The 27,426-nt window shown below is 39.6% G+C and overlaps 1 protein-coding gene and 1 pseudogene across 1 annotated transcript in view; both read left to right on the forward strand.

Annotated features, from left to right (window-relative positions):
- The first annotated feature begins 4,000 nt into the window (after positions 1 to 4,000).
- Positions 4,001 to 27,426, forward strand: part of LOC102833485 (collagen alpha-4(VI) chain-like) — a 171,475-nt gene continuing 148,049 nt past the window's right edge. The window contains exons 1-4 of the mRNA XM_006846632.1: positions 4,001 to 4,076; positions 10,339 to 10,941; positions 20,288 to 20,875; positions 25,167 to 25,772. Of these exons, the coding sequence (XP_006846695.1) occupies positions 4,001 to 4,076; positions 10,339 to 10,941; positions 20,288 to 20,875; positions 25,167 to 25,772 (1,873 nt within the window). The remainder of the gene's footprint in view (positions 4,077 to 10,338; positions 10,942 to 20,287; positions 20,876 to 25,166; positions 25,773 to 27,426) is intronic.
- On the forward strand, positions 13,822 to 15,754 carry LOC102824674 (annotated as a pseudogene).

Genomic DNA, 27,426 nt, shown 5'->3' on the forward strand with positions numbered 1-27,426 from the left:
TAGCATACAAAATAATTGTTAATCCACTGCTTGTTATTATAAAGGCTGCCAGTAAATAGTAAGTAGGCTATTAGAAGCTAAGCTTCGGGGAGTCAGAATTTATGCATGACTTTTCAGCTGTATAGAGGTCAGCACTCCTTACCCCTGAAATGTTCAGGGTCAACTGTAGGTTGTTTTAACCCACTGCCATTGAAGCTATATTACAACTCATGGTGACTCTGTGTTACGGAGTAGACTGCTCCATAGGGTTTTCTTGACTGTAATCTTCACAAAAGAAGATCTCCAGATCTTTCTTCTTTGGTGCTACTGGGTAAGTACAAACCATCAACCTTTAGGTTAGTAGTTGTACAATCCAAGGACCTTCCACAGATTGTTCTAGTGAGTTAATGATTTGAGCAACACACTTTGAGAGACATCTCCCTCTATTACAAACCTATTAGAGTAATTTTCATAAAGAACTAGTATCTTATCCTGGTGGTGGTGGTGATGATGTGCCATGGAATTGGCTCTGATTCATAGTGACCCTATATAGGGTTTCTGAAGCTATGAATCTTTACAGGAGCAGAAAGCCTTATCTTTCTACTGTGGAACAGCTAGTAGTTTTGAACTGCTGACCTTGAGGTTAGCAGCCCCACTCGTAACCACTACACTACTGGAACTCTTTAGTATCCTATGTTATCTATATCTAATTTTATGTCATACAATGGCTTTGTTTTTTTCTTTTCTTCACAGAGAGTCCTACATGTTCCAAGGCAAAACTCCTTTGGCAACTAGAATCAGATATAAATACCTTCATGAAGCAGTATATATATTGGAGAATACTAAATCCTTAATCTATAGACATTTTTCAATTCAGTATTAATTCATGCACAGCTGCAATATGTTTATAAACGTTTAACTTTCCCACTGTTGTTGTTGTTATGTACCATGGAGTCGGTTCTGACTCATAGCGGCCCTATACAGGGTTTCCAAGGCTTTAATCTTTACAGGAGCAGAAAGCCTCATCTTTCTCCGGTGGAACAGCTGGTAGTTTCAAACTGCTGACCTTGCGGCTCACAGGCCGATTTGTAACCACTACGCTACCAGAGCTCCTTTAACTTTCCCACTAGATTTCCATAAATAGATCCTGTCTATTATTTACAACTAGCTAAAAGTATTTCTCATTTTTCATGACTAATTGCATTAAATAGTAATAATTAAGGCATAATGGAATATGAAAATGCAGATACCTCACTTGAAGATTCTACTTTTAATCTGAATATACTAATTCAGTAATTAAAAAAAATTGAAGTGCGAGCTTTCATTACAACAATAATAATAATGTGTTATTTATTTTTAATCATTTTTTCTGGCACTTGAAAACTCTCAAATTCTTTACCATCATATTATCCTTAACCCATTAGAACCATTTATTCTTTAAGAGTCACACATTCATTTATTTTACCATTGGGTGAAAATCTGTTGAGGAATATGATTATTAAAGTCTTAAAATACCTCCCCTCAAGTTATTTATATATTTCCCTGAGGAGGGCTCCTGCTGTGGCGCTGTGGGTTAATGTGTCACAACTGCAAAGTCGTTTGAACTGCAAGGTCGGTGGTTGCTATGGGTCGGAACCGACTCGAGGGCACTTAACAACAACAAGAACTGAGGAGGAATTAGAGGGAGACTGAGGAACAGAGAAATCAAATGATCTCACATCTATTTACTGGAATTCCACTAGATCAATACCCTGGGTGAATGTTTGTTATGAAGTGGGCAGCATGGGAGGTATCTCAAACTGGCAGTAAGCCCTCTAGAGTCATCATACAAACCCAGTTAGGTCAAATGGGCAACTGAAACCAGAGTCAAGGCTTATAGGATTCCTTTGAAATAAAAAGTTTGTCCAGTATTTTCAGTTGGCATAAATAATATAATAGGTGTGATTCTCTCACCTCTTGAGAAGTAAATTAAGCATGCATAGTAAAGAGGTGTTTCTTTAGGGAGGGACATTTACACTTTCTAAAAAAGGAACTCAATAGTTGGGTTTGCTTTGTGCTGGGCATTGCAATGAGAATTTCCACACAACAGTCCACTTAAAGGGCTCAAGACAGGGAAGTGATTTAGACATTGTAGAGATTCTTGCTTAAACTTTTTGTTAAATTTAAAGTATACACTTCAGAATTTACTGAATTTCTTATTGTCTCCTGTGGGTAATGTTTTTCTGCACAGATTGCTCATTACTTTAAACATGGAAGTCATGTTTATAATGCCATTTTCTGCAGCACCCGACAATGTTTTGGACACAGAATTGAGCTCTTTGAAGACTTAACTGGTGAATAAAAGAATTTAAGGCTTGAGTTTACATGTATTTTTCCTCCAGGGTAAATTTTTCTGAGGCCTTCATTTTGCATAGGTGGACTCTCAGTTGCTGAGGGACAGTCTGGATTTGAAGATTTTCACTGGAGAGTTTGCAGCATATTAGAGGTCCAATCAGGTGTTGCGAACCTGGAATTAGAGGCTGGGGCAGAGGCTGGCCTGGCTGGTACTTGACTTTGTAACCCTTGCATGCTCACCTTTCAGGAGCTGCTTTCCTTTATGTATAGCAGCAAAAAGAGCAGACTAAATCCTATTCTCCTGCTTTGTCTCAGATATGGGGTGACAAACATGGAGATATTAGCACAGAAGCTTTCAAAGCAGCAATCAGCTGAAAGTGAAGATCGAATGAAGTGAATGAATGAAAGCAAACAATCAAAATTAAATTAAATTAAATTAAATTAAATTAAATTAAATTAAATTAAATCATTGTAGTTGTTAAGTGCTGTCCGGTCTGTTCCAACTCATAACTACTCTGTATAGGGTTTCAGAGGAGTGGCTGGTGAGCTTGAACCACCGACCTTGTGGTCCAGCGCTTATCCTATAGTGAGATACCAGGACTCCATGAAACAAAATAGCCATCTTATTAATATACAACACAAAGAGTGAGTGCTCATCTGAGATTCTGAGTTTCAGATTAGAGGAATTCTCTTTTACATATTGGGGTTCTAAGCCAACTTGTTTTGCCTAACAAACACTTGCATAGTGTTTTCTATGTTCCAGGCATGGATAAAGTGATTTACAGGAATGAATTCATTAAATGCTCAGAACAACTCTATGAGGCAAGAGCTATTTCTGCCCCCAATTTTACAAATATGGAAACTGAGGCTCAGGGAAGTGAAGCATCTTGACCAAGATCATCTCTCAAATAATGGATCTGGGAATCATTAGGAGTTGGAATAGACTTGAATGCATAAAATAACACATTGGACTGAGAATGGCTCTGAGATGGGTTGACTAAGATTGGGTTGAGGTATTTCCTGTTCCACTTGGAACATGTCATTCCAAGCAATTGCTCTTTAGTTACTATCATATTTAAACAAGAATTGAAAGTACATCATTTTCATAGAGGTCTTTAGAAATGGATAGAAGTTTAGAGGAAATCTGATGTTCTGTGCCTTCTGGGAACTTGTAAAACATTTTCAGGCTAGGCTGATTTTTATCAGGCAGATGTGCTCCTGAGCTATTTGAGTATTTTTGCATACAGCCACAAATGTTTATTGGGTCACCCAACTCTTGAAGAAAACCATGTAGGTATGTTTATGTTCCACGAAATGAATTCAGCATGTGAAACAGAAGTTCTACCCCATGCCCTATATGTTTTGGTGTTTTTTTTTTCCCTTTTATAGCCTTATCGGGACAACTTTAAACAGTGGAGGCTGAAGTATGCACTGGGTGTTTATTAAATTCTTCCTGACTTGGGTCAGCAAGACCATTTCCCATGTACATTAGAAACAATGTGACAACCTCTCCTCCTTTATTTTTTGTAAAGCTTCTGCTGATCTGGGTAAAGACTTCAGTTTTTTCACAACCAACTTATTGCAGTATGATTGTCATAATATAATGCTTTCATTTTAAATGTATAAAGGCTTTTTTTTTTTTTTTGTACTTCTGAAATTTCTTTTTCTTTTTAGATACACAACTACAATGAAGACTTGGAACATATTTTGGGGGATCATCTTCCTTGCAGCTCACTTTGACTTCATGAAATCACAGAAAACTGGTAATACATCTAATTCTTTAAGCCAAAAATGATGACCATGCCAGGAACCTAATGTAATAACAATCTCAAAAGAAAATATGCAGATGCTTCATCATTAACAAAAGGGAAATGATTCTTTTAAGGGGAATTTAGTCAGAATCTGGGAGATTTTATGAGTGGTTGTTCTTGTTAAGTGCCGTCAAGTCAGTTCCATCTCATAGTGACCCTCTATAGAGTTTCCAAGGAGCAGCTGGTAAGTTTGAACCACAAACTTTGTGGTTCAAACCTACCTTGCAGTCCAGAGCTTACCCTACAGCGCCACACCAGGACTCCTTATGAATGGTTGTTGTTGTTGTAATGTGCTGTGGAGTCGATTCCGACTCATAGTGACCCTGTATAGGGTTTCCGAGGCTGTAAATCTTCACAGGAGCAGAAAGCCTCATCTTTCTCCCACGGAACAGCTAGTAGTTTCGAACTGCTGACCTTGAGGTTCACAGCCTGATTAGTAACCACTTTGAATGGTAGATACTGATTTTTTTCCCCCTCAAATCTTAACCCCAAATAAACCAGAAGCTTGAGTGGTGCAAGTCATTTGTGATAGGTTGCCAACCAAAAAGTTGACAGTTTTTATCCACCCAGAGGTTTCTCGAAAGAAAGGCACTGTGACCTACATTTGTAAAGATTGTTGTTGTTAAGTGCCATTAAGTCAGTTCCTGCTCATATCAGCCCTGTATAGGGTTTCTAAGGAATGGCAGATAGGTTTGAACTTCCAACCTTGAGATTCAAACTGACTTTGTGATCCACTGCTTATCCAAACCTAGACTCCAGTTCTACACATGGAGTCGCCAAGAGTCGAGTTGCCGTGCGGCCCAATAGTAGCTAACAACAACCACCTCAACTGACAAAAAAGTGATAGCACCAAGTTCTATACCTCCGAATGCTTTACCAGGCTCTCAAATGCTTTTATAAAACATGCCCCTATACTACCAACTCTGTGTTTATTTATCTTCTTTGACAAGGTTTTTAGGAGAGTAATTGTCACCACAAGATGGATCACTTCACTGAATGCTAGTGACACTGCTGCTGTTGCAAAAAATTTTTTTGTCATTCAAATAGACTGTAGGTATTTCTCAAGATGAAAGTCTCATCAAGAGAAGATTGAATAGCCTAAATCCTCACTGAGAAAATATTGAGGTTTAAATATTCAAATACAAGGTCATAGACTATTATTTTTTGGGGAGAAAAAAAACAAAAAACAAAACAAAGCAAGACAAAACATGAAGTTCTCTACAGTCTTATCAGATTGCCCTCACTTGTGAATAGAAATTACGGCAGTCAGTCTTTTTATGTTTTGAACACCTTTTAAAATTGCAAAGAACTAATGGAGGTAATGGTTAAGAAAGAAGCAATGTATGAAAATGTAATACATCTGATACATCTCTCAAATTGAGCATGATGAAAGCAATATCTATGAGCCTGAAAAATATTGTATGGTTGTGAGGTCTTTGCTAATGACTGAAAAGAATCAGGGAAACGCTTTGTGGACTGACTTTGATCTCTCGGGAAAGAAGTTAAGGGAATAAACCAGTCAGCCATTCCTGGAACACTCACTGAATACTCTCCTCCCCGTAGCACAGCACTTTGGGTATCAGAAAGGAAATAAATCTTAAAGGGCTTGAAACTCATTTATTGGCAGCCTATTCTCCCTGATGATGGTTCCACTTGACTTTATGATCCAATAGCAAGAGTAAGCAACTTAATCTTCTTTATGATAGTATATTACCACTCGTCTCTCAGTTTGTCATACTGTGCTGGATTGGATGTTGCAGTGATGCTAGCAGCTATGCTACCAGTATTTTAAATACCAGCAAGGTACACCTATAAGGAGCTCTGGTAGCGTAGTGGTTACGAATCGGGCTGTGAACCTTAAGGTCAGCGGTTCGAAACTACCAGCCGCTCCGCGGGAGAAAGATGAGGCTTTCTACTCCTGTAAAGATTTACACCCTCGGAAACCCCGTACAGGGTCGCTATGGGTTGGACCCGACTCGATGGCACATAACAACAACAACAACAACAAGGTACACCTATGGTAGACAGGTTTCAGCTGAGCTTCCAGACTAAGAAAGACTAAGAAAAAGGAGATGTAGACTATTTCTGAAAATTCAGCCACTGAAAACCTTATGAGTAACAGTGAAATATATAGTCAGATATAGTGCCAAAAGATGAAAACATTATGAATAGCATCAGACTATTATCAGATATAAAGTTGGAAGATGAGACCCTCAGGTTAGAAGGCACTCAAAATAGAGTTGACCATGATGATACGAATGGAGTAAAGCTTTCAGGGCATTCATTTGCTGATGGTGCACAACTCTAAATGTGGAGAAACAGCAGTAATACCCATTAGTAATCAGAAAATGGAATGTACAAAGTATGAATTGAGGAAAATTGGAAGTGGTCAAAAATAAAATGCAACACATAAAGATCTATATCCTAGGCATTAGTGAGCTGAAATGGACTGGGATAGGCCATGTTGAACTTGACAATCATATGAATTACTATGCTGGGAATGTTAAATTGAAGAACAGCATTGCACTTACCATCAAAAAGAACATTTCAAGATCTATCCTAAAGTTCAATACTGTCTGTGATAAGACAATAGCCATATGCGACAATGAAGACCAGGTAGTACCATGATTATTAAAATTTATGCACCAACCACGAAAGCCAATGATGATAAAATTGAAGATTTCTACCAGCTTCTTCAGTGTGAAATTGACCAAACATGCAATCAAGATATGTTGCTAATTACTGGTGACTGGAATGTGAAGACTGGAAACAAAGAAGAAGGATCAGTAATTGGAAAATATGGCTAGAGACTGCATGATAGAATTTTGCAAAATCAAAGACTTATTAATTGCAAATACCTTTTTAAAAACCACATGGATTTAACCAGATGGACTTCACAGAGATCAAATTGACTATATCTGTGGGAAGAGACAATAGAAAAGCTCCATATCATCAGTCAAAACAAAGCCAGAGGCACACTATGAAATAGACCATCAATTGCTCTGATACAAGTTCAGTCTAAAGATGAAGAAAAAATTTACAAGTGCATGAGAGTCAAAATATGAACTTTAACATCTTCTAAATGAATTTGGAGGCTGTCTCAAGTACAGATTTGATGCATTAGACACTAATGACCAAAGACCAAAAGAGTTGAGAGATGACATCAAGAGCACCATACAGCAGGAAAGCAAAACATCATAAAGAAGACAAGAAGGAAAGTAGAGACCAAAATGGGTGTCATATGAGACTCTGAAATTTGCTCTCAAGCATAGAAATGCTAAAGAGAATGGAAAAAATTAGGAGGTAATACAAGATTTCAAAGGCCAAGTATTATAATGAAATGTGCATGAATTGGAGTTAGAAAACCAAAAGGGAAGAACACACTCAGTATTTCTCAAAATTAGGGAACTGAGGGAAAAATTCAAGCATCGACTTGAAACATTGAAGGATTCTCTGGGCAAAATATTGAATGATGCAGAAAGCATTAGAAGAAGGTGGAAGCAATATACAGAGTCACTGTACCAAAAAGAAATGGTTACTATTCAACCATTTCCAGAGGTAGAATATAATCAAGATCCAATGGTACTGAAGGAAGACGTCCAAGGAACTCTGAAGGCATTGTCAAAAAAACGAGTCTCTAGGAATTGATAGAATACAAATTAAAATCTTTCGACAAACAGAATAACACTGAAGGCACTCACTCATCTATACCAAGAAATTTGGAAGACAACTACCTGGCCAACTGATAGGGAGAGATCCATATTTTTTGGTCATTCCCATGAGAGATGACCCAATGGAATGCTAATTCATTGAACAATATCATTAATAGCACATGCAAGTAAAATTTTACTGAAGATAATTAAAAACGGACTTTTCAATTACAAAACAGGAATTGACAAAAATTCAAGCTGGATTCAGACAAGGGCATGGATTGAGGGATATCGCTGGTGATGTCAGATGGATCTGGGCTGAAAGCAGAGGGTACCAGAAAGATGTTTACCTGTGCTTTATTGACTATGCAAAGACTTTTGACTATGTTGATGATAACAAGCTATGGACAACATTGCAAAGAATGGGTGTTCCAGAACACTTAATTGTGTTCATGAGGAACCTGTATACAGAACAAGAGGCAGTTGTTTTAACAGAACAAGTGGATCCTCAATGATTTAAAATAATGAAAGTTGTCCACCAGGGTTGTATCCTCTCACCACACTTAATTCAATCTGTATGCTCAGCAAAAAATCTGACAAGATGGATTATATGAAGAAGAGCTTGGAATCAGGAAGAAAGACAGAAAGGAGGAAAGAAAGAAAAGAGAAACTTGGAAATGACAGCATGCTGAAGCCCCGTTATAAGACGGATGTGGTGAACTTGAGAAACTAGACTAAGCAGTCGGGAACACAGAAACCAAGGCGGAGAAGAAGGCAGCGAGATAACAGGCTAAAGAAATAGGGCAGGGCCTATCCCTGCAAGTATTTTACCCCCTTCTGGCACAAACCAGATGCAAGTTGTGCTTACTCAGTGTGAGATATTAACCCCTCAGCTCTCAGACACTTAAAACCATTTTTAGTTTGTTTCTACTTTTGTCTCTCTTGCAATCACTAATTTATGCTTTCCTTCCACCATCACAGATAATTAAATTGGGATGTACGGGGTAAATTGGGAGCTACAGGGGGAGAAATCATAGTGGCTGCTGAGAAAGAAACAAATCATTAATAATTTCTGTTTCTTTTTGTTCACACAAGCACTGCACTTAATCTATATTTTGCTTCTTGTCACAGAAAAATAAAATTTGAGCTGGAAGACAGCAGGTCAACCTCTCATTCTAGAGTGGAACACTCTGAGAAGCTGAGGGATTATGCTATTTTCCTGAGTCCTGCAGCTATCTGCTATATGAGCCTTTCTGGTGGAGACTGGGGTGGGCCTGGCTGGGTACTACTGGTCTGGCCACTGTTGGGACAATGGTTCCTAGGACTAGAACTGGGGCTAGGGAGTAGTTGTAAAGTGCAACCTTGAATTTAGAGAATTTGAGGATGAATGAAAGCCACACTTAGGGAATGCCAAACATCAAACTAAAAGAGGCTTGTGGTGTACAGGAATTGTTGTTGTTGTTGTCAGGTGCCATCGAGTCGGAATTGACTAATAGCGACCCCATGCACAGCAGAACGAAACAATGTCTGATCCTGGGCCAACCTCACTACCACCGCCACACTCGATGCCATCAATGATGCCACCTAGCTGATCCATCTTGTTGGGGGTCTTCCTCTTTTTCTCTGACCCTCCATCTTACCCAGCATGACATCATTTTCCAGTGACTGTTCCCTCCTGACAATATGTCCAAAGTATGAGAGACGAAGCTTAGCCATCCAAGGAGCACTCTGGTTGTACTTCTTCCAAAACAGATCTATTGGTTCTTTTGGCAGTCCATGGCACTTTTAGTATTCTCCTCCAACACTACAATTCAAAGGCATCAATTCTTCTACGATCTTTCTTATTCACTCTCCAGCTTTCGCATCCATATGAGGTTATTGAAAATACCATGGCTTGGGTCAGGCGTACCTTAGTCCTCAAGGTGGTATCTTTGCTCTTCAACACTTTAAAAAGTTCCTGTGCAGCAGATTTGCCTAATGCAATGCGTCGTCTGATCTCTAGACTGCTGCTTCCTTGGATGTTGATATTTGATCCAAGAATTGTCAGAGGTCAAAGTCAGGTTCCCTACAAGCAGAGTCTGGGATAGGGACTCAGGTGCACGTGCTGCTTTGAAGGAATGCTTTTTAGGACAAACCTATAAGGGAGCAAGGGAAGTGAGATAGGGAAGGGGAAGAAGGTGAGCAAGGATGCAGCTCCTGATGAGGTCACTCCCTCTAACCAAGGCCAGATCTCTGGAGAAAGCCACAGATGTGAATGGCTAGCTGGAGCACTTGAAACAATGGGAATGGGTATGCTAGTTGGTAAAGAGAACCTAGGTTTTGACTACCAACATCTGCAACTAATGGAAAGCTGGTTTCTGTTTTAAGTTTAAGGGGTAAGTGGAGGGGCAGGGGCAAGGACCTAATTGAAGAAGTTAAATGTGTGCTAGAATGGTACAGAGGGTGACAGGTGAGCAAGAGTAGATTCTGGGCATGAGTGGATCTGGATAATATGAAAGAGCTGAACTGAGGAGATGAATTCCAGCCAAGAACTGTCAATTCTTTAATTTTTTTCTCTTCTTCAGTCTGCAGGAAGGATTCTGTGGGAGATATCGTGTTTCTGGTGGACACCAGCATCAACCCTCAACAGGCCCGCCATGTGCAAAAATTCTTGTCGTCTATGGTTACTGGTTTCAATGTTGGCAGAGAGACCATCCGCGTGGGTCTGGCCCAGTACAGTGATGCACCCAGCTCAGAGTTCCTACTTTCCACTTACCTCCACAAGAATGATGTGCTGAACCACATTAAGAACTTTCCATTTAAGCCTGGGGGCAGGAAGACAGGCCTGGCCTTGCAGTTCATCCTAGATCACCACTTCCAGGAAACAGCAGGGAGCCGTGCAAAGCAAGGAGTACCTCAGGTTGCCATTGTGATCAGCAATGGCCCTTCTGAGGACTATGTTTCTGAAGCTGCAGAGGCACTGAGGAGAGCAGGCATCCTGCTTTATGCTGTTGGTGTCAGAAATGCTGTTTGGGAAGAGCTCAGAGACGTGGCAAGTAGTCCTGTGGAGAAGTTTGCTACTTTGGTTCCCAACTTCCTTGGTCTGAACAATCTTGCCCAGAAGCTGTGGCAAGAGCTCTGTGATACTTTGAGAGAAGAAACTCAACTTGTTGGCCATGTTTCACCAGGTACAAAGACTTTTTCTTGTTTCTGATCTCACTCTCCTCCCTAAGAGATATTGGTAACGTACCTTGATTTCTTGGACACACTTAATATTATAGGTTTAATCTCAAAATTAAAAATTCAACAAACTATCTGTACTTCATGCACATCTTCAATCATTAATCAAATGCTTATTAACTCCTTTTTGTAAATCCTATGGGCCATATAAGGAGCTCTGGTAATGTAGTTGTTATGAATCGGGCTGCTAACCTCAGGGTCAGCAGTTCGAAACTACTAGCTGTTCTGCAGGAGTAAGATGAGGCTTTCTGCTCCCGTAGATATTTACAGCCTCGGAAACCCTGTACAGTATCTTTATGAGTCGGAAACAACTCCATGGCACATAACAACAACAACAACAATGTACCATATACTGTTTTTATATGCTGATATAGTATAATCCCATTTTTGAAAGAGGTTGTTTCTAGAATGATATTATTGTTCCTAGACTGACTTACCTATATTGTCTGGATGGGGAGCAAAGGACAGGACAGAGACAGTGGACCCCTCAAGAAGTGTATATTTCTTCCAATATGTTGGCATAATGCAGTGGTTAAAAGGATCAATTTAGAGAAAAGAAAGATCTGGAATAAAATTCTGGTTTTCTACTTCCGCATCTTGAACAAGCTACTTTACTTCTCTGAACCTATGTTTTCTCTGAGAGTGATAGTACTTGCCACAGAAAGTTGTTGAGATCATTGATGTATTTGCATGAAATGTGCTTGGCATAAAGCTTAGCCCAATAATGATGACTATAACCACTGTTGTTGTCATTAACTGTCATTGAGTTGGTTCCAACTCATAGCGACTCTATATAGGGTTTCCAAGGAGTAGCTGGTGGGTTGGAACTGCCAACCTTGCAGTTAGCCGTCCAGTGCTTATCCTACAGGGCCACACCAGGACTCATTAGCTATTATTAACTGTCATTACTTGTCTTTATAGGTATAATGATGTAGCTGTCATTAATTTTGTGCTTTAATTGGTGATGATAAGGTATAAACTGATGAATATTCTTTATATGTTAATTAATAAACTCTATAAAATAAAGTACAGAACTTTGGACAGGGAAAGAGAAACTTGGGGCAGGCTCCACAAAAAACCCACAAGAGTTTATGATTTTGGTATTTACGTAGAGTGTGGGAGGATTGGAAGAGAAGCTAAAACTTTTGCCACATTTGATGCAGCATTTGTGTGACTGGTATGTGTGTGATATGAGTTTGGCATTTGTATGGCCAAATAAATATTACATGCCTTACTTTTGTATAGTTCTTCAAGGTTTACAAAGAGGTGTCATAGTAAAAAACCACTCAGTTCTTAAAGTGAAATTCAGAGGACTTATTTGGCATTAAAGATCCAGTCAATGAAGAAATCACCAGTTCGCACAAATGAAAACATGGTGATTCTGGGAAGAGAGACTTTGGCATAATGGTTATAGGGCTAAAAGAGAGTTCCAGAAAAAAATCACTGACAGTTTAAACATTCATGGAAGTAGAAGAGGGAGGGTAAAGTGGTGAAAAGACTTCCATTGGAGACAAACGCTTACGTAGACTAAGGTGGCCTACAAAGATTGGTTATAGGAGTTAACGACAAATGTTTATTCAGGCTTTGAGATTTATATTAATAATCACAAGATGCTTATAATGCATACATTCCAGAACAGGTCGTAAAAATGTCTAATTTAATGTAAAGCATTTCTTGGAGGTGCCTAGTACTCAGACTGGCAATAAAAAAGGTCAAGGCCCCTTACTTAGCAAGCAAAATCTTTGGAATTAATTGGGGAATTTAGGAAACAGATTTGGCACCCAAGGTCTTGTTCTTGATTAACTGTTTCTACATCCTTATCATGAAAGAAATATTTCCTAAGGCCATTTTACACGAATTCGGCTGTACTACGAAAGGAATGTTTCCTAAGGACATTTTACAAGAATGCTCTCTCCTTTGGGTGCATTCCTTTCACATTCTGATTTGACCACAGTAAAAATATGTCCCTAGTTACCCATCTCACGGTCAGCAGTTTGAAACTACCAGCTGTCCTGCAGGAGAAAAATGAGGCTTTCTACTCCCGTAAAGATTTACAGCCTCGGAAACCCTGTACAGAGGTCGCTATGAATCGGAACCGACTCCACGGCACATAACAACAACAACAGTTACCCATGGTTGCTAGCTAGATAATGAACTTAAGAAGCAGACATTATTAACTTCAACTTTAATTCTGTTGAATATAGCAGAAACATGCATTTCCTTCAGGCATTTTTCTTTAGTCAAATGTTTAGGAAAAATTGTCTTTCACAATTCTCTCCTCTTGATCATGGATTTCACTGAACTTTCTCTGATGGACTTAAGAATCAGCAAAGGCTTCACTCCCTAGCAGCTGCTTGAACCATCAAACATGTAAGACCTCAGATGTCATATGATAGAAGCAACCAGGAACAACTAAGTATTTTTACCATGCTATAGGGGAGTTCTCATCTTCAGAATGAGCTAGTCTCATGTTGTCCACAAAGGAGTAACTCATCTTCTGCAAGGTTTTTCTGGTCATTGGACAGCTTCAGTTTTTATTATCATGCTATGACTGTTGTCACTGAGTATGAACAGCAGGGTAGCTTGTTCTTAGAAACCTATAAGCTATATCAAATGAAAAAAAAAAAAAAACTAAACCCTGGGCTTTTCTAATTCATGGGAAAAGCTAATAGTTTCCATATATATTAACCTACGAATGGGCATCAGGTTGCTTCTTTGGGTTAAGGTACCAGAGGTACCCTACAAAATTTAATTGTTCCAATTTTAATGACAATGACCAATAAGATCATAATTTCATTAAGCAAAGTAGATCCTGTCACTCATTTTGTATGGCAGTAGCTCTGTGGTCTACTTTTCTTTATCTAATCAGGACTTCCACTGAGCAATCATGTCTTGGGGACCTGCAGTTAAACATTGATTTTGGCACCACCTACTCCGGTTTGGGTGTCTTAAGCATGGAAAAATGGAGATCATTGTAAGTGATGATGACAATCAAACTACCCCAAGCTATGTAGCTGTTACTGACACCGAATGATTGGTGATGCTGCAAAGAATCCCACTAACACTGTTTTTGATGCCAAAAGTTTGATTGGAAGAAGATTTGATGGCACTATTGTCCAGTTTGATATGAAGCATTGGCCCTTCATGATGCAGGCAGGCCCAAGTCCAAGTAGAATATAAGGGAGAAGCCAAACATTTCTGTCCAGAGGAAGTGTCCTCAGTGGTTCTAACAAAGATGAAGGAAATTGCAGACACCTACCTTGGAAAGACTGTTACCAATGGTGTTGTCACTGTCCCAGCCTACTTTAACTACTGTCAGCATCAGGCTACCAAAGATGCTGAAACTACTGCCGGCCTCAATGAGCCAACTGCTGCTGATACTGCAATGGATGCCTTAGACAAAAAGGTTGGTGCTGAAAGAAATGTGCTGATCTTTGATTTAGGAAGAGGCACTTTTGATGCGTCAATCCTCACTAATGAAGATGGGATCTTTGAAGTCAAATCTATAGCTGGAGACACCCACTTAGATAGAGAAGACTTTGACAACTGAATGGTCAACCATTTCATTGCTGAGTTTAAATGCAAACATATGAAGGACATTAGTGAGAATAAGAGGACTGTCCACTACCTACAAACGTCTTGTGAATGAACAAAGCACACTCTATCTTCTAGCACCCGGGCCAGGATTGAGATTGATTCTCTGTATGAAGGTATTGACTTCTGTACCTCCATTACCTGTGCCCAATTTGAAGAACTGAATGCTGACCTGTTCGGTGGCACCCTGGAACCCGTGGAGAAAGCCCTTAGGGATGCCAAGCTAGACAAATGAGGGACCCATGACATTGTCCTGGTTGCTGGTTTTACCCGTAGTCCCAAGATTTAGAAACTTCTTCAGGATCTCTTCAATGGCAAAGAATTGAACAAGAGTATCAGTGCTGACGACGCTGTTGCTTCTGGTCCAGGCAGCCATATTATCTGGAGACAAGTATGAAAATGTTCAAGATTTGCTGCTCTTGGAGGTCATTCCTCTTTCTCTTGGTATTGAAACTGCTGATGAAGTCATGACTGTACTCATCAAGCACAATACTACCATTCCTACCAAGCAGACACAGACCTTCACAATCTACTCTGACAACCAGCGTGGGGTACTCATTCAGGTTTGTGAAGGGGAACATGCCATGACCAAGGATAAAAACCTGCTTGGAAAATTGGAAAACTCACTAACATACCTCTTGCATCCTGTGATGTTCCTCAGATTGAAGTCACTTTCAATATTGATGCCAATGGTATCCTCAATGTTTCTACTGTGGATAAGAGAACAAGATTACCATCACTAATGACAAGGGCTGTTTGAGTAAAGACGACATTGAATGTATGGTTCAAGAAGCTGAGAAGTACAAAGCTGAAGATGAAAAACAGAGGTACAAAGTGTTCTCTAAAAATTCACTTGAATCCTACGCATTTAACACGAAAGCAACAGTTGATGAAAAGCTTCAAGGCAAGAGCAATGATGAGGACAAACAGAAGATTCTTGATAAATGTAATGAAATTATCAACTGGCTTGATAAGAATTAGACTGCAGAGAAAAATGAATTTGAATATCAGCAGAAAGAGCTGGAGAAAGTCTGCCACCCCATCATTACCAAGATGTACCAGAGTGCCGGAGGCATGACTGGAGGAATGTCTGGGGGCTTCCCTGGTGGCAGAACTCCTCCACCTGGTGGCGCCTCTTCTGGACCCACCACTGAAGAGGCTGATTAAGCCAGTATCTTGAGCTTAGATACCTTAGCATTGTTTCATAGTAAAACACTGAAGAACCCAAATTTGTAGCACATTCAATAGCAGTTTCACACATTAGAACTTCCTATGCTAAATTGCTGGGCATTCTCAATACTTGAACATGGAGTGATATGAATAGGGAAAGAACGTAACACTGCACTTTATTAGCACTGTATTGTAAGTGGAAAATGCAATGTCTTCAATAAAGTTGTATTTAAAATTGGCAACATTAAAATATAGATCCTATCTAGGAACCTGTTTCTTTAGGCAAACAGTTAAATACACCATGAAAGGAGTTCCAGTATTCCTTTTGGGGGTCCATGTAATCAGGTAGCCTTTTGGTGAATTTTATACATGTCTTGTTCAACTTTCCCAGAAGTATTTATCCAGGTACAGCAAGAGGTATTTATAATGGTGTAGATACCATCTTACGGGCAAGAAGAAAGTCTAAAATGATTCTACTTTCATTTACCACTATTGCTAATAAATTTTGTGACTTTTCATGCATAGCCATGACATCAGTCACATCATCAGTTATTATTCCATTATGTCTAAGAGGTTTCAATAGCATGTTCTTAATCAGCAACTCCCTACCATGGTACACAAGCTCTTACAAATGAGAACTCAGCCCTGAGAAGATCTTTGATAGGATTATACCCATAATCTAAACCTCTTTTCATTCTCACTCTCTAATAATTCTAAGCCTAATCTATCAGTACAATGAGGGCTTTCATCATATGTATTAATGTCGAAAGCATTTCCAATGTGGCCAAGTATATGTTGACCAAGTTCCAACTGCCTAGACAAGGTAAAGCCTAAGCATAAGAGTCAAGAAGAGAAAAGGCTTCTTTCCTGTAGGGGACCCCTGTCCTTTACACAAGAAGATTCAACCAAAAGGAGAACAAAGCATTTTCTTACCAGTATAGTCAGTTTTAAGGAAATGGGATGGATTGTTCAGCCAGGTTTCTATTAGAGAATTGCTACAGATGGATAATTGTCCTGTCTAAAGTGGAATTCAGAGGAGAGGCAATCCACTTAGGCAGGCTTTCATTTTTCATGACAAATATAATTAGATAGCAAAGTCCCCAAACCTGCCTGGCTGAACTTGAGAATTAGTAAAGATATTTTTCATAATAAGATGTTTCTTATATAGATAAAATTATCCATAGCCTCTTCCTCGATCTATGTTAACTTAAAACAAGATATCTTTGACTTCCATGATAAGTAAGGGGGGGGGGTACCATAGTTTTAGTTGAAATACTTTCTTAACTAAAATGGTTTTCTTAATCACCACAAGATATATAGGAATAACTAATAATTAGGACTGCCACCATTTCTGAGTTCTAGTGGACGCTCTGAAGGACCATTTGGCACATCCAACAGTTGGCAAGACTGGTGGTCCCAGAGACTGCTTGAGCTAGTCTATCAAATGAATTTTCATGCCAGGAAGTAATAGGGGTTTCAATGAGCAGCAGTATGAGCAGAAAGTTTAAGGGGGCTTCATAGTGGGAGAACACAGCCCAAAAGAAATAAACAAGGGCTATCTACCAGCTGTTCCTTGGAAATCTTGTACAGGGTAGCTGTGAGTCAGAACTGACTTGATGGCACGTAACATAGCAGTAACAACTAGCAGACAATTAACTGCTATAATAAAATAAACTTCCATCAGGAAGAGCATAAAGGAGGATAGAAAGGTTACTAACCAATAGAGGACAAATATAATTAGAATACTAATGATAGAAGATATAATGTTATTTCAAAAACTTATGTGTCTTATTAAATTACTCTATGACTAACAGTCATGGTGTGACACCATAGGATAAGCACTTGACTTTAAGATCAGTTTGAACTGAAAGGTTGGTGGTTCAAACTGAGTCAGAACTGATTTGATGACACTTAGCAATAACAACAAGCATTAGCAGCAAGGGGTTAATAGAATATAAATGGTGGAAACGATTACAAAAATACAAAAAAAACAGTTAAAAAAATAACTTGTAACAAGAGAGCTAATATGAATTTAAATTCCCAGGAGGGTCAAAACAATTTTAACTATTTTCTAAAAGTAGTATTTGCATAAAGTGACTTGGGTTCAAAGGGAGAGGAATAATATATTAAAACAAGGAATGATATCCCATAGTTGAAGTTTACTAACAGTAAAGGAAAGGATCAGGGTGGTCAGAAAACAGTACCTAGTATCTGTAAGTTTAATTTCTTTTTGATCATTCTAGAAGTTTATAGAACAAAAAATGTTTTGAACAAAAGCTATTTCAAAAGCAAGGAAATCAAAGAGCTATTAATTTGAAAGCTCCCATACAAGTTATACATTTAAACTAGACAAAAATGCATATAATTATTAAAAGGTGACACTTGTTGTTGTTGTTAAGTGTCATCGAGTCGGTTAGGACCCATAGCAACCCTGTATGGGGTTTCCGAGGAGTGACTGGTGAGCTTGAACTGCTGATCTTGCAGTTCAAACGGCTTTGCAGTCTGGCGCATTAACCCACAGAGTCACACCAGGACTCCAAAGGTGACACTACAGATTACAGACAAGTTAAATAATTAAAACCACCAAAAAAAAAACACACCAAAAAACAAAAAACACCACAACAAAAAATTATGATTGCTTATTATAAAATTTTAAAAAGGGATTGTTGTTGTTAAGTGCTGTTGAGTCAGTTCCAACTCATAGTGACTCTGTGTAGGGTTTCTGAGACTATAAATCTGTGTAGGAGCAGAAAATCTCATCTTTCTCCCACAGAATGGCTGGTGGGCTTGAACCACTGATCTCGTAGTTCAAAGTCTAGCACATATTCTACAGAACCACCATGCTCCCTACAAAGAGGTTAAGGCTCTCATTTAACAACTTGTTTTAGAAGTTCTAGATGATAAAATATAGCAGTTCCCAAGACTAAAAAGGTTTATGTTTTACAGCAGGTACACAGGCAGTTTTAGGTCAGGTCCAGAGATCTTAGGAAGAAGTTGTCGATCTAGGTGTTGTCTTCTTCTTGTCCTTGTTAAGGTCTGTCTAATTGGTTCCGATTCAGAGTGACCCTGTATAGGGTTTCCAAGGAGCGGCTGGTGAGTTTGAACTGCTATTCTAATGTTAGCAGTCCAGTGTGTACCCGACAGCGTCACACGAGAGCATTTGAATTTAATTTTCATAGGGAAATTAATATTAGTATTTCCATTTTTTCCAATGAGGAAACTGGAGTGACACCTCAAAGTGGATGGCGGAGTTTGTACTCAATCTCTACCGAGTCCTTTAGTGTAGGCCTCTTCTACTACCGCTGCTGTCTTTGGTTGTGTTTCCCAGAGGTAGAGCCTGTGACAAGGATTTGGATACACGTATGTATTAAGGACTCCTGGTGTGGCACTGTAGGATCAGCACTGGATTTTTAAACACAAGGTCGGCAATTCAAACCCATCAGCTGTTCTTTGGAAACTCTATTAAGGGTCACTATGAGTAGGAACCAACTTGATGACACTTAACAACAACCATGTATTAAGGTAGAAGTTGGTAAGGATGTAGGGGATGCAGGACAGAGAAGTAAAGGAATGTAAGTAAGGGTGTGATCTCAGGGAGAAGTTTCACAGTGGGTTGTTTTAGCCTGATGCTGAAGGGGAACTCAGTTATACTTTAGAGTTGTCTTGATTCAAAGTAAGGAGCTATTGGTGTTGCTAAGTTCCGCTGAGTCAGTTCCGACTCATAGGGACCCTGTATAGGGTTCTGAGGAGTGGCTGGTGAGTTTATACCTCCAACATTGTTGTTCAAACCAACCATGTGGTCCAGTGATTCGTGTATTGCAGGCAAAGCAGCTCCAGTAGATGGAGGGCAGACCTCCAAAGAACAATGTTAAGAAACAGTAACAGAGAATCCTATGGGGCCTGGACAGAACCCTGATATTGTGTGCTACAGTCGATGATTTTATTTGATTTGTACAACAATCCTGTGGCTGTATGAGGATTGGTATAAAGATTTCAGTGTTGCAGGGCATAAAACTGTCTCAAAGAGGTGAGTGGTCCCATGGTCGCAAGGCTACTGTGTGATAGAGCTACAATGAGAGCTATCATGGCATATGGGATACACTACAGTTTTCTGCTCAAATATTTTCAACATATTCTACAGATGAGGTTTCTTTGTCAAAAGGTAGGAGGCTGATCACATATTTCCCCTGGGAAAAGGACAGTTATTTTCTGAGCATGTTGCTTTATTTACAGACATGTTTTTCTTCTTGGTGAGATTCAAAGAATTGCCCAAATGGATTTCAAGGTTGTAAGTGTCAGTAGAACAAGACAAAGCTTCAGAAGACGATGAAACAGAGGATAGACTAGACAAGGGAAGGGAGATAGATAGCACTTTCCAAAACACACTGTCATTTGAGGGTAATGTCTTGGACCATTGAGTACAGGCTGTCTGGTCTTGCTCATCCTTTCTGTACACCATTTGACTCCATTGGTTCTAAGCATTTTGAGTGAAAGCCCACTGATGCTATCCCTTTCTTCCACATCCTACAGCTTGCAGAGAAGCATCCCTGCTGGACATTGTGTTCCTAGTGGACAGCTCGACCAGCATTGGACCCCCAAACTTCCAGATAGTGAAGGACTTCCTTTACTCTGTTGTCTTGGGGCTTGACATCGGTAGTGACCAAGTCCGGGTAGGACTTGTTCAGTATAATGACAACATCTACCCAGCCTTTCAGCTGAATCAGTACCCTCGGAAGAGCGTAGTCCTGGAGCAGATCCAGAACCTACCCTACCGCACAGGAGGCACAAACACGGGAAACGCCCTGGAGTTCATAAGGACCAACTACTTGACTGAGGCAGCTGGCAGCCGGGCCCAGAACAGGGTTCCTCAGATAGTTATCCTGGTAACAGATGGGGAATCAAGTGATGAAGTCCAGGAGATCGCTGACAGGTTGAAAGAAGATGGAGTTGTTATGTATGTGGTAGGAATTAATGTTCAGGATGTCCAAGAGTTGCAAAAAATAGCCAGTGAGCCATTTGAGAAGTTTCTCTTCAACATCGAAAACTTCCACATCCTGCAGGAGCTCTCAGGAAGCATTCTTCAGACTCTGTGTTCAGCAGTGGAGGGTAAGATTAAAGGTAAGAGGCTGTGATAAAGCCCAGCGTTCTACCCAGGCAAAGTCTTCTTACATCTCTTCATGTAATATTCTCCTTTACATTGATTCTCTTATTTTACTTATATTTATTTTCAAATCTCACTACTACAAGATGAAACAAAACAAAAAATACTTTCATATTATAAGGAGATCACTTGGTACTGGGTTTGGTTACCCTCAGTGATATTCTTTGCCCTTCTGCTCTGTTTTGTATCACTGAGGATGATGCCTCCTATAAGCTGTACTATTCAGGCTTGTATATGAAATGCTTTTAGCCAGTGGGAATCACTGGCAGGTGGTACGAAGAGAGAACTCAGGGTGTTTCTTTCTGTTCTCTGCCTGACAGTCTCTGGCAGTAGCTATGCCTCCTTAGTGGCCCAACATTCTGTTAGGCACATGCCCACCATGGATCTAATTTCTACTGACTTCATTCCCCTGGACTCCAGTTACATCATCTCTCCCTTTTGTCGCTCCAGCCAGGATGACCGTTTCTTATTTTTGTTAACCCTTGATTGTTGCTTTTGTTTTGCTTATTGCCTCCCCCAATATCAGTGCAACCAATTCCCCGCATGAAATTCTCCCTTTAAAAAACACTTAGTAGTTTCTATTTACCAGATTGGACTCTGACTGATTTACAAACCATAAAGTTTAACAGTAAAAGAGTAAAATTAAAAGTTCTAGCTAGATACACCATTCTGCAGAAGAATATGAACTTTTTAAAATTATTTAAGAGGGACAGTATTGTTCTTGTTGGGTGCTATCGAATTGGTTACGACTCCTAGAAACCCTATGCACAACAGAATGAAACACTGCCCAGTCCTGTGCTATCCTCATAATTGTTACATTTGAGCCCATTGCTGCTACCACGGTGCTAATCCATCTCTCTGGGGTCTTCCTCTTTTTCGCGGACTCTCCTTTTCATCAAGCATGGTGTCCTTCTCCAGGGACTGGTCCCTCCTGATAATGTGTCTGAAATTTGAGAAACGAAGTTTCATCGTTCTCGCTGCTAAGGAACACTCTTGCTGTATTTCTTCCAACACAGACCTGATTGGTTTTCTGGCAGTCCATGGTACTTAAAAAAAAAAAATTTTTTTTTCTCTAACACCATAATTCAAATGCATCAGGTCTTCTACAGTCTTCCTTATTCATTGTCTAACTTTCACATTCATATGAGTTGATGAAAATATCATGACTTAGGTCAGGCCCACCTTTGTCCTGAAATTGATCTTTGCTCTTGAACTCTTTAAAGAAGACTTTTACAGCACATTTGCTTAATGCAACACATTATTTGATTTCTTGAATGCTGCCTCCATTATTGTTGATAGTAGATCCACACGTAATAAAGTATTTGACAATTTCAATTTCAATCTTTTCTCCATTTATTATGATGTTATTTATTGGTCCACTTGTGAGGATTTTTGTTTTCTTTGAATTGAGGTGTAACCCATACTGAAGACTCTGATTTTGATCTTCATCAGTAAGTATTTTAAGTCATTTTTGCTTCCTGCAAGCAAGGTTGTGTCATCTATATATTACAGGTTGTTAATGAATTTTCCTCCAATCCTGATGCCATGTTCATCTTCATATAATCCAATATATCAGATAATTTGTCCCTCATACAGACTAAGTATGGTGAAAGGATAGAAACCTGACACACATCTTACCTGATTTTATACCATCAAGTATCCTCTTTTTCTTGTCTATCAAGTTCTGTTCTATGTACAGGTTCCTTATGAGCACAGTTAAGTGTTCTGGAATACATATTCTTTGCAATGTTATCCATAGTTTGTCATGATCCACACTGTCAAAACTTTTGCTAAGTCAGTAAGGCACAAGTAAGCATCTTTCTGGTATTCTCTACTTTCAGCCAAGATCCATTGGACATCAGAAATAATATTCCCCATTCTCGTTTTCTGAATCCAGTTTGGATTTCTGGAAGTTCCCTGTCAATGTACCGATGCAACCATTTTTAAATTATCTTCAACAAACTTTTACTTGCATGTGATAATGATATTGTTCAATGATTTCCACATTCTGTTGAGTCACCTCTCTTTGGAATGACGCAAATATGAATCTCTTTCAAGTGTTTGACCAGATACTATCTTCCAAATTTCTTAGCATAGGTGAGTAAGCATATCCATTTATTGAAAAATTTCTATTTGTATTCCATCAATTCCAAAATCTTTGGTTTTTGCCAATGCCTTCAGTGTAGCTTGGGTTTTCTTCCTTCAGTACCACCTGTTCTTGATTATATGCTACATCTTAAAATTGTTGAACATCGGCCATTTCTTTTTTTGGGAAAAGGGAGATTGGCAAATGATTATTGTTGATTTAGCTCTGACTTATGATAATCTTATGTGTAACAGAACAAAACATTGCCCAGTCTGTACCATTTTCATGATAACTGGTATGCTTGAATCCATTGTTGAGACTATTGTGTCAGTCCACTTCATTGAATGTATCCCTTGTTTACACTTGCCTTCTGCTTTTCCAAGCATTATGTCCTTTTCCAGCGGTTGGTCTTTCATGATGACACGTCCAAAGTAACCAACCAACAAATGGATAATGAGATGATAAAGACATTCTAAACCAAGTTAGAATTTTTCTCCCCTGGATTTTATTTGACTGGTGAAAAGAGACTTAAAAAGGTAGCAACTTTCTCACCATGTGAATCAACATTATTTAATGCCATACTATGTAAAATAATCTCCTATATTACTCATGATCCATACTTTGGAAATATTGACTTTCACTGACTTTGGTATCTTTAATAAGATGATGCTAAGAACTATGGATGTGCATAAGCAGTGTGACTATGCATGCATCTGACTCAGGACTTGACTAGATATTAGTTTTTTCCTTTCTGTCTGTCCATGTTTTGGTAACAATCAATTGAGTTCTTCACACATTTTTTTAATACTTACTGTATACTAGGCCTAGACCTAAACCATAGGGATACAAGTACAAACAACAAGGTAGCTCGGAGTCAGGGGAGCCAAAGAGGTGACAGGAATTTTCCATTTATAACATGGAATATGCTGTAAATCTGGTGAGGTACTAAGTGCTATGAAATCCCACACACTTCTGGATACCCTAGTTTGTTTGTTGGTATTTCCCTCATATATTAGCTCAAAAAGAGCAACAAGGATCAAGCCTGTCCCCTCTGTATACAGGTTTTCTAGGGACTGGCAACTTAGACATTGGCTACCTAAAAGAGGTGGGGGGGAAAGGGGGAGGGCTATAAAGGCATGTAGTGGCTGACTTACAAGTTTTCAAGAGGAAGTTTAGTTTGAGATTGTGCAGGGGAAGGTAGAATCCCCACTGAATAGTTTTCATCTTGTCTAGATAGGTCTGGTGAAAGGAGATGGGGATAGGATTCTTTTGATTCAATAGTGAGTAACTGTTATCATTACTAATTGCGACAGTCACAACTGTAAAGGTAGAAACTTTGTAACATAAAGGGGGGAGTAGTTAAGCTTATGTTCCAGGAACAGAGGACCCTAGGACCATCAAGAAGAGCATAAGTGGAAAGTGAGACCCTAACCAGAGAAAAAGCGACACCAGAGATGGAGGCAGAGGTGATGGCATGGAGAGATAGAGCAACTGAGGATTCTAGACTCATGTAAAGAGAAAGGCTGTGTGCTCACAGCCAGGAGACTGGCTTGCAGAATATGCCCTTTGGTTGTTTAAATGGTTATATGTTCCTGAGTGTTTTGTGTACATAAACAAACAAACAAACAAACAAACAAACAAAAAAAACACCCAAAGGGAATATAAGCAAATACTGTTAAATAATGACGCATAGAGGGGATTGTAATCATTGCAATTTTACTCAATAGTAAAACAGGATGAGTGCAAAACCACTACCGATGTTCTCCCATGTAAACTATCACTCAATTCACAATCAAAAGTTTTTAAAAAAGAGCAACACAGTGATTTTGGTAAATAAGGCTAAAGCTTGACTGTTGCTGTTCCATTTTGGCAGTCTACATTCCCATACAAAGTACCCTTGTAGGAGAGGGCTTCAAAAAGGAAATGGAAAAATTCCATTTTCCCACAAATTTTTGAAGACCTCTGTATCCAGTTTTTGTTGTTGTTATGATGGTTGAAAACATATTCACCAAAACATTCATCAACACAACTTCCACATTTACACTTCAATGACATTGATGACAGTTTCATGTTGTGCCACCATTATCACTTTGTATTCAGTTTTCATGAAAGCTCGATTTACTTTGTCCTTCGTGTCCTTTCCTTTCCCTTTTTTCTTCCAGAATTCAACCAGGCTTATGCAGATGTGGTCTTTCTTGCTGACACCTCTCAGAACACATCATGGTCTAGTTTCCAGCGGATGAAGAATTTCATCTTGGGAGTGGTTGGCATGTTGGAGGTTGGCAGAGACAAATACCAGATTGGTCTGGCTCAATATGGTGATCAAGGTCACACTGAATTTTTGTTCAACACCTACCAGACACAGAAGGAAATAACTACTCACATCCAGAAGCAGTTTAAGCTCCAGGGTGGCTCTAGGAGAACAGGAAAGGCTCTCAGGTACCTTCTTCAGACCTTCTTCCAAGAGAAAGCAGGAAGCCGGTTTCTCCAGGGAATTCCCCAGTATGCAGTGGTCATTACTTCGGGCAAGTCTGAGGATGAGATCTTGGAGGCAGCACAGGTACTGAGGGAGAAAGGTGTGAAAATCATGTCTGTGGGCATGCAGAATTTCAACAGGAAAGAACTGGAGGGAATGGGAACTCCATCTCTTGTATATGAGATGCAAGGAGAAGATGGAACCAGACAGATGCTGCAGGATGTGCGTGTGGTGATCCAAGAGACCAAGGAGCCAGAGTTCAGGATCCAGGTCAATGAGGAGGCAGAAGTAGGTAAGATTTGAACCCTAGGATGGGTAAGCCTCTGTGTTATCTTAGCACATGAGAAAGGAGCATTCTGGATTGTTAAGTATTGGGACACTGATACCAGCAGATGCAGAAGAGGAGGAGGCATATGGCTAGCTTATGCACACACCTTAACTTATTTAATTATGGATACAATGATGTTGAATAACAAACTATCCTGAAATTCAGTGCCTGAAAAGAATGATTTATTCTCAACAATCTGCTGAGGGTCAGTCATTCTTGGCTGAACTCAAAGGAATGGCTTTAATGATCTTGGCTTAGCTTATTACACATTTGGGGTTTGGTTAAAGGTTGAATGATCTATGTTTGGTTGTGATGATCTTGGATCATCAGGCTAGCCAGAGCATTTTCTTTCCATGGCAATGGTGGTGGTGCAAAGGAGGGAATCCAATTGCATAGCACTTTGTTGACCTCTGCTCCACTGTGTCTGTTAACTTCCCATTGCAGCAAGTCATAAGGCTAACATCACTGGAGCATAAAGTATACTCCTTCCATGGAACTGAGAGGTAGAGAGTAAATTATTGAACAATAGTCCAAGCTACTTGATACCTCTTCCAGGTGAAGGAAGTACTTTTAGGATTTTCCCCATGTATTGAGTAAAGTTCTTGGGTTGACATTCAAGATGCTCAGTGTAGATGCTACTGATATTTTGGATGGGGCAATTCATGGAGTAGGATTTTTCTGTTATTATAGGAAGCTTAGTGTCCCTAGTCTCTAGTCATTGTGGCAATCCAACTCCCCGACCCCATTCCCCCATATTTTCCAAATGTCCCCTCGGGATGGGCACCACTATTGGTCAGGAACCATTGAACCTTATTTCACGATAATTCCCTTTATACTTTCTACACTGCAGGCAAGCGGAACTAGTCACCATTTGCTGTATGTATGTCAAATCTCCCATCTCTGTCTCTACATTTAAACATGTTACATATGCCTGGAATGCCCACAGTCAAACTCTATCTTTCAGTTCTTAAGTTATCTTTTTGGTGAAGCCTCCCTTGATACTCCTAACTAGAAGTGACCAGTCTTTTTTTCTCTGAATTATCACAGTTCTGTCCAGATCTTGTAACATCTAGAGCTTGAGGAGAAGGGTCTATGCAATTTTATGGGCAAATAAGACAAACACAATTGAGACAAAAAAAAAAAAAAAAAAATCCAAGGAGAGGTGATAAGAAACTAAACAGCACCATATGGATACTACATTAAGAAGAAAGAGAGCAAGAAGCGAGCACCCTGGAGAAGCTGACCTGGGAGGAGTTGTATTGGTCCTTTAGTAGTGGGTGCGATTTTGACATGCAGAGAGAAAGGAGGAGGGCATTTCTAGCAAGTGGAACAACTTGCCTACATGGGTGGGAGGGGTGGGGATGAGCTGGATGAGTGTAGAGGAAGGGAAAAATTAACCCCATTGGGATGCCATGGAAAGGGTTTAGAAGTCGTGAGGATTGAGTTTGTATTAGTACAATGGATTCTGATTGGGGGAAATAATCAAGGGCTTTGGAGCAGGAAAGATAGCATGACCGAAGTAGTCTTTAAGAAAGTCTTCTGATGGGAAGTGAGGGAAAAACAGCAATGAAGTGGTGAGCTAAGCCCTACAATGTTCAATAGACTTCTGCAAACCTGG

This window comes from Chrysochloris asiatica, unplaced genomic scaffold (genome assembly GCF_000296735.1).
Source record: "Chrysochloris asiatica unplaced genomic scaffold, ChrAsi1.0 scaffold00028, whole genome shotgun sequence".
Lineage (NCBI taxonomy): Eukaryota > Metazoa > Chordata > Mammalia > Afrosoricida > Chrysochloridae > Chrysochloris > Chrysochloris asiatica.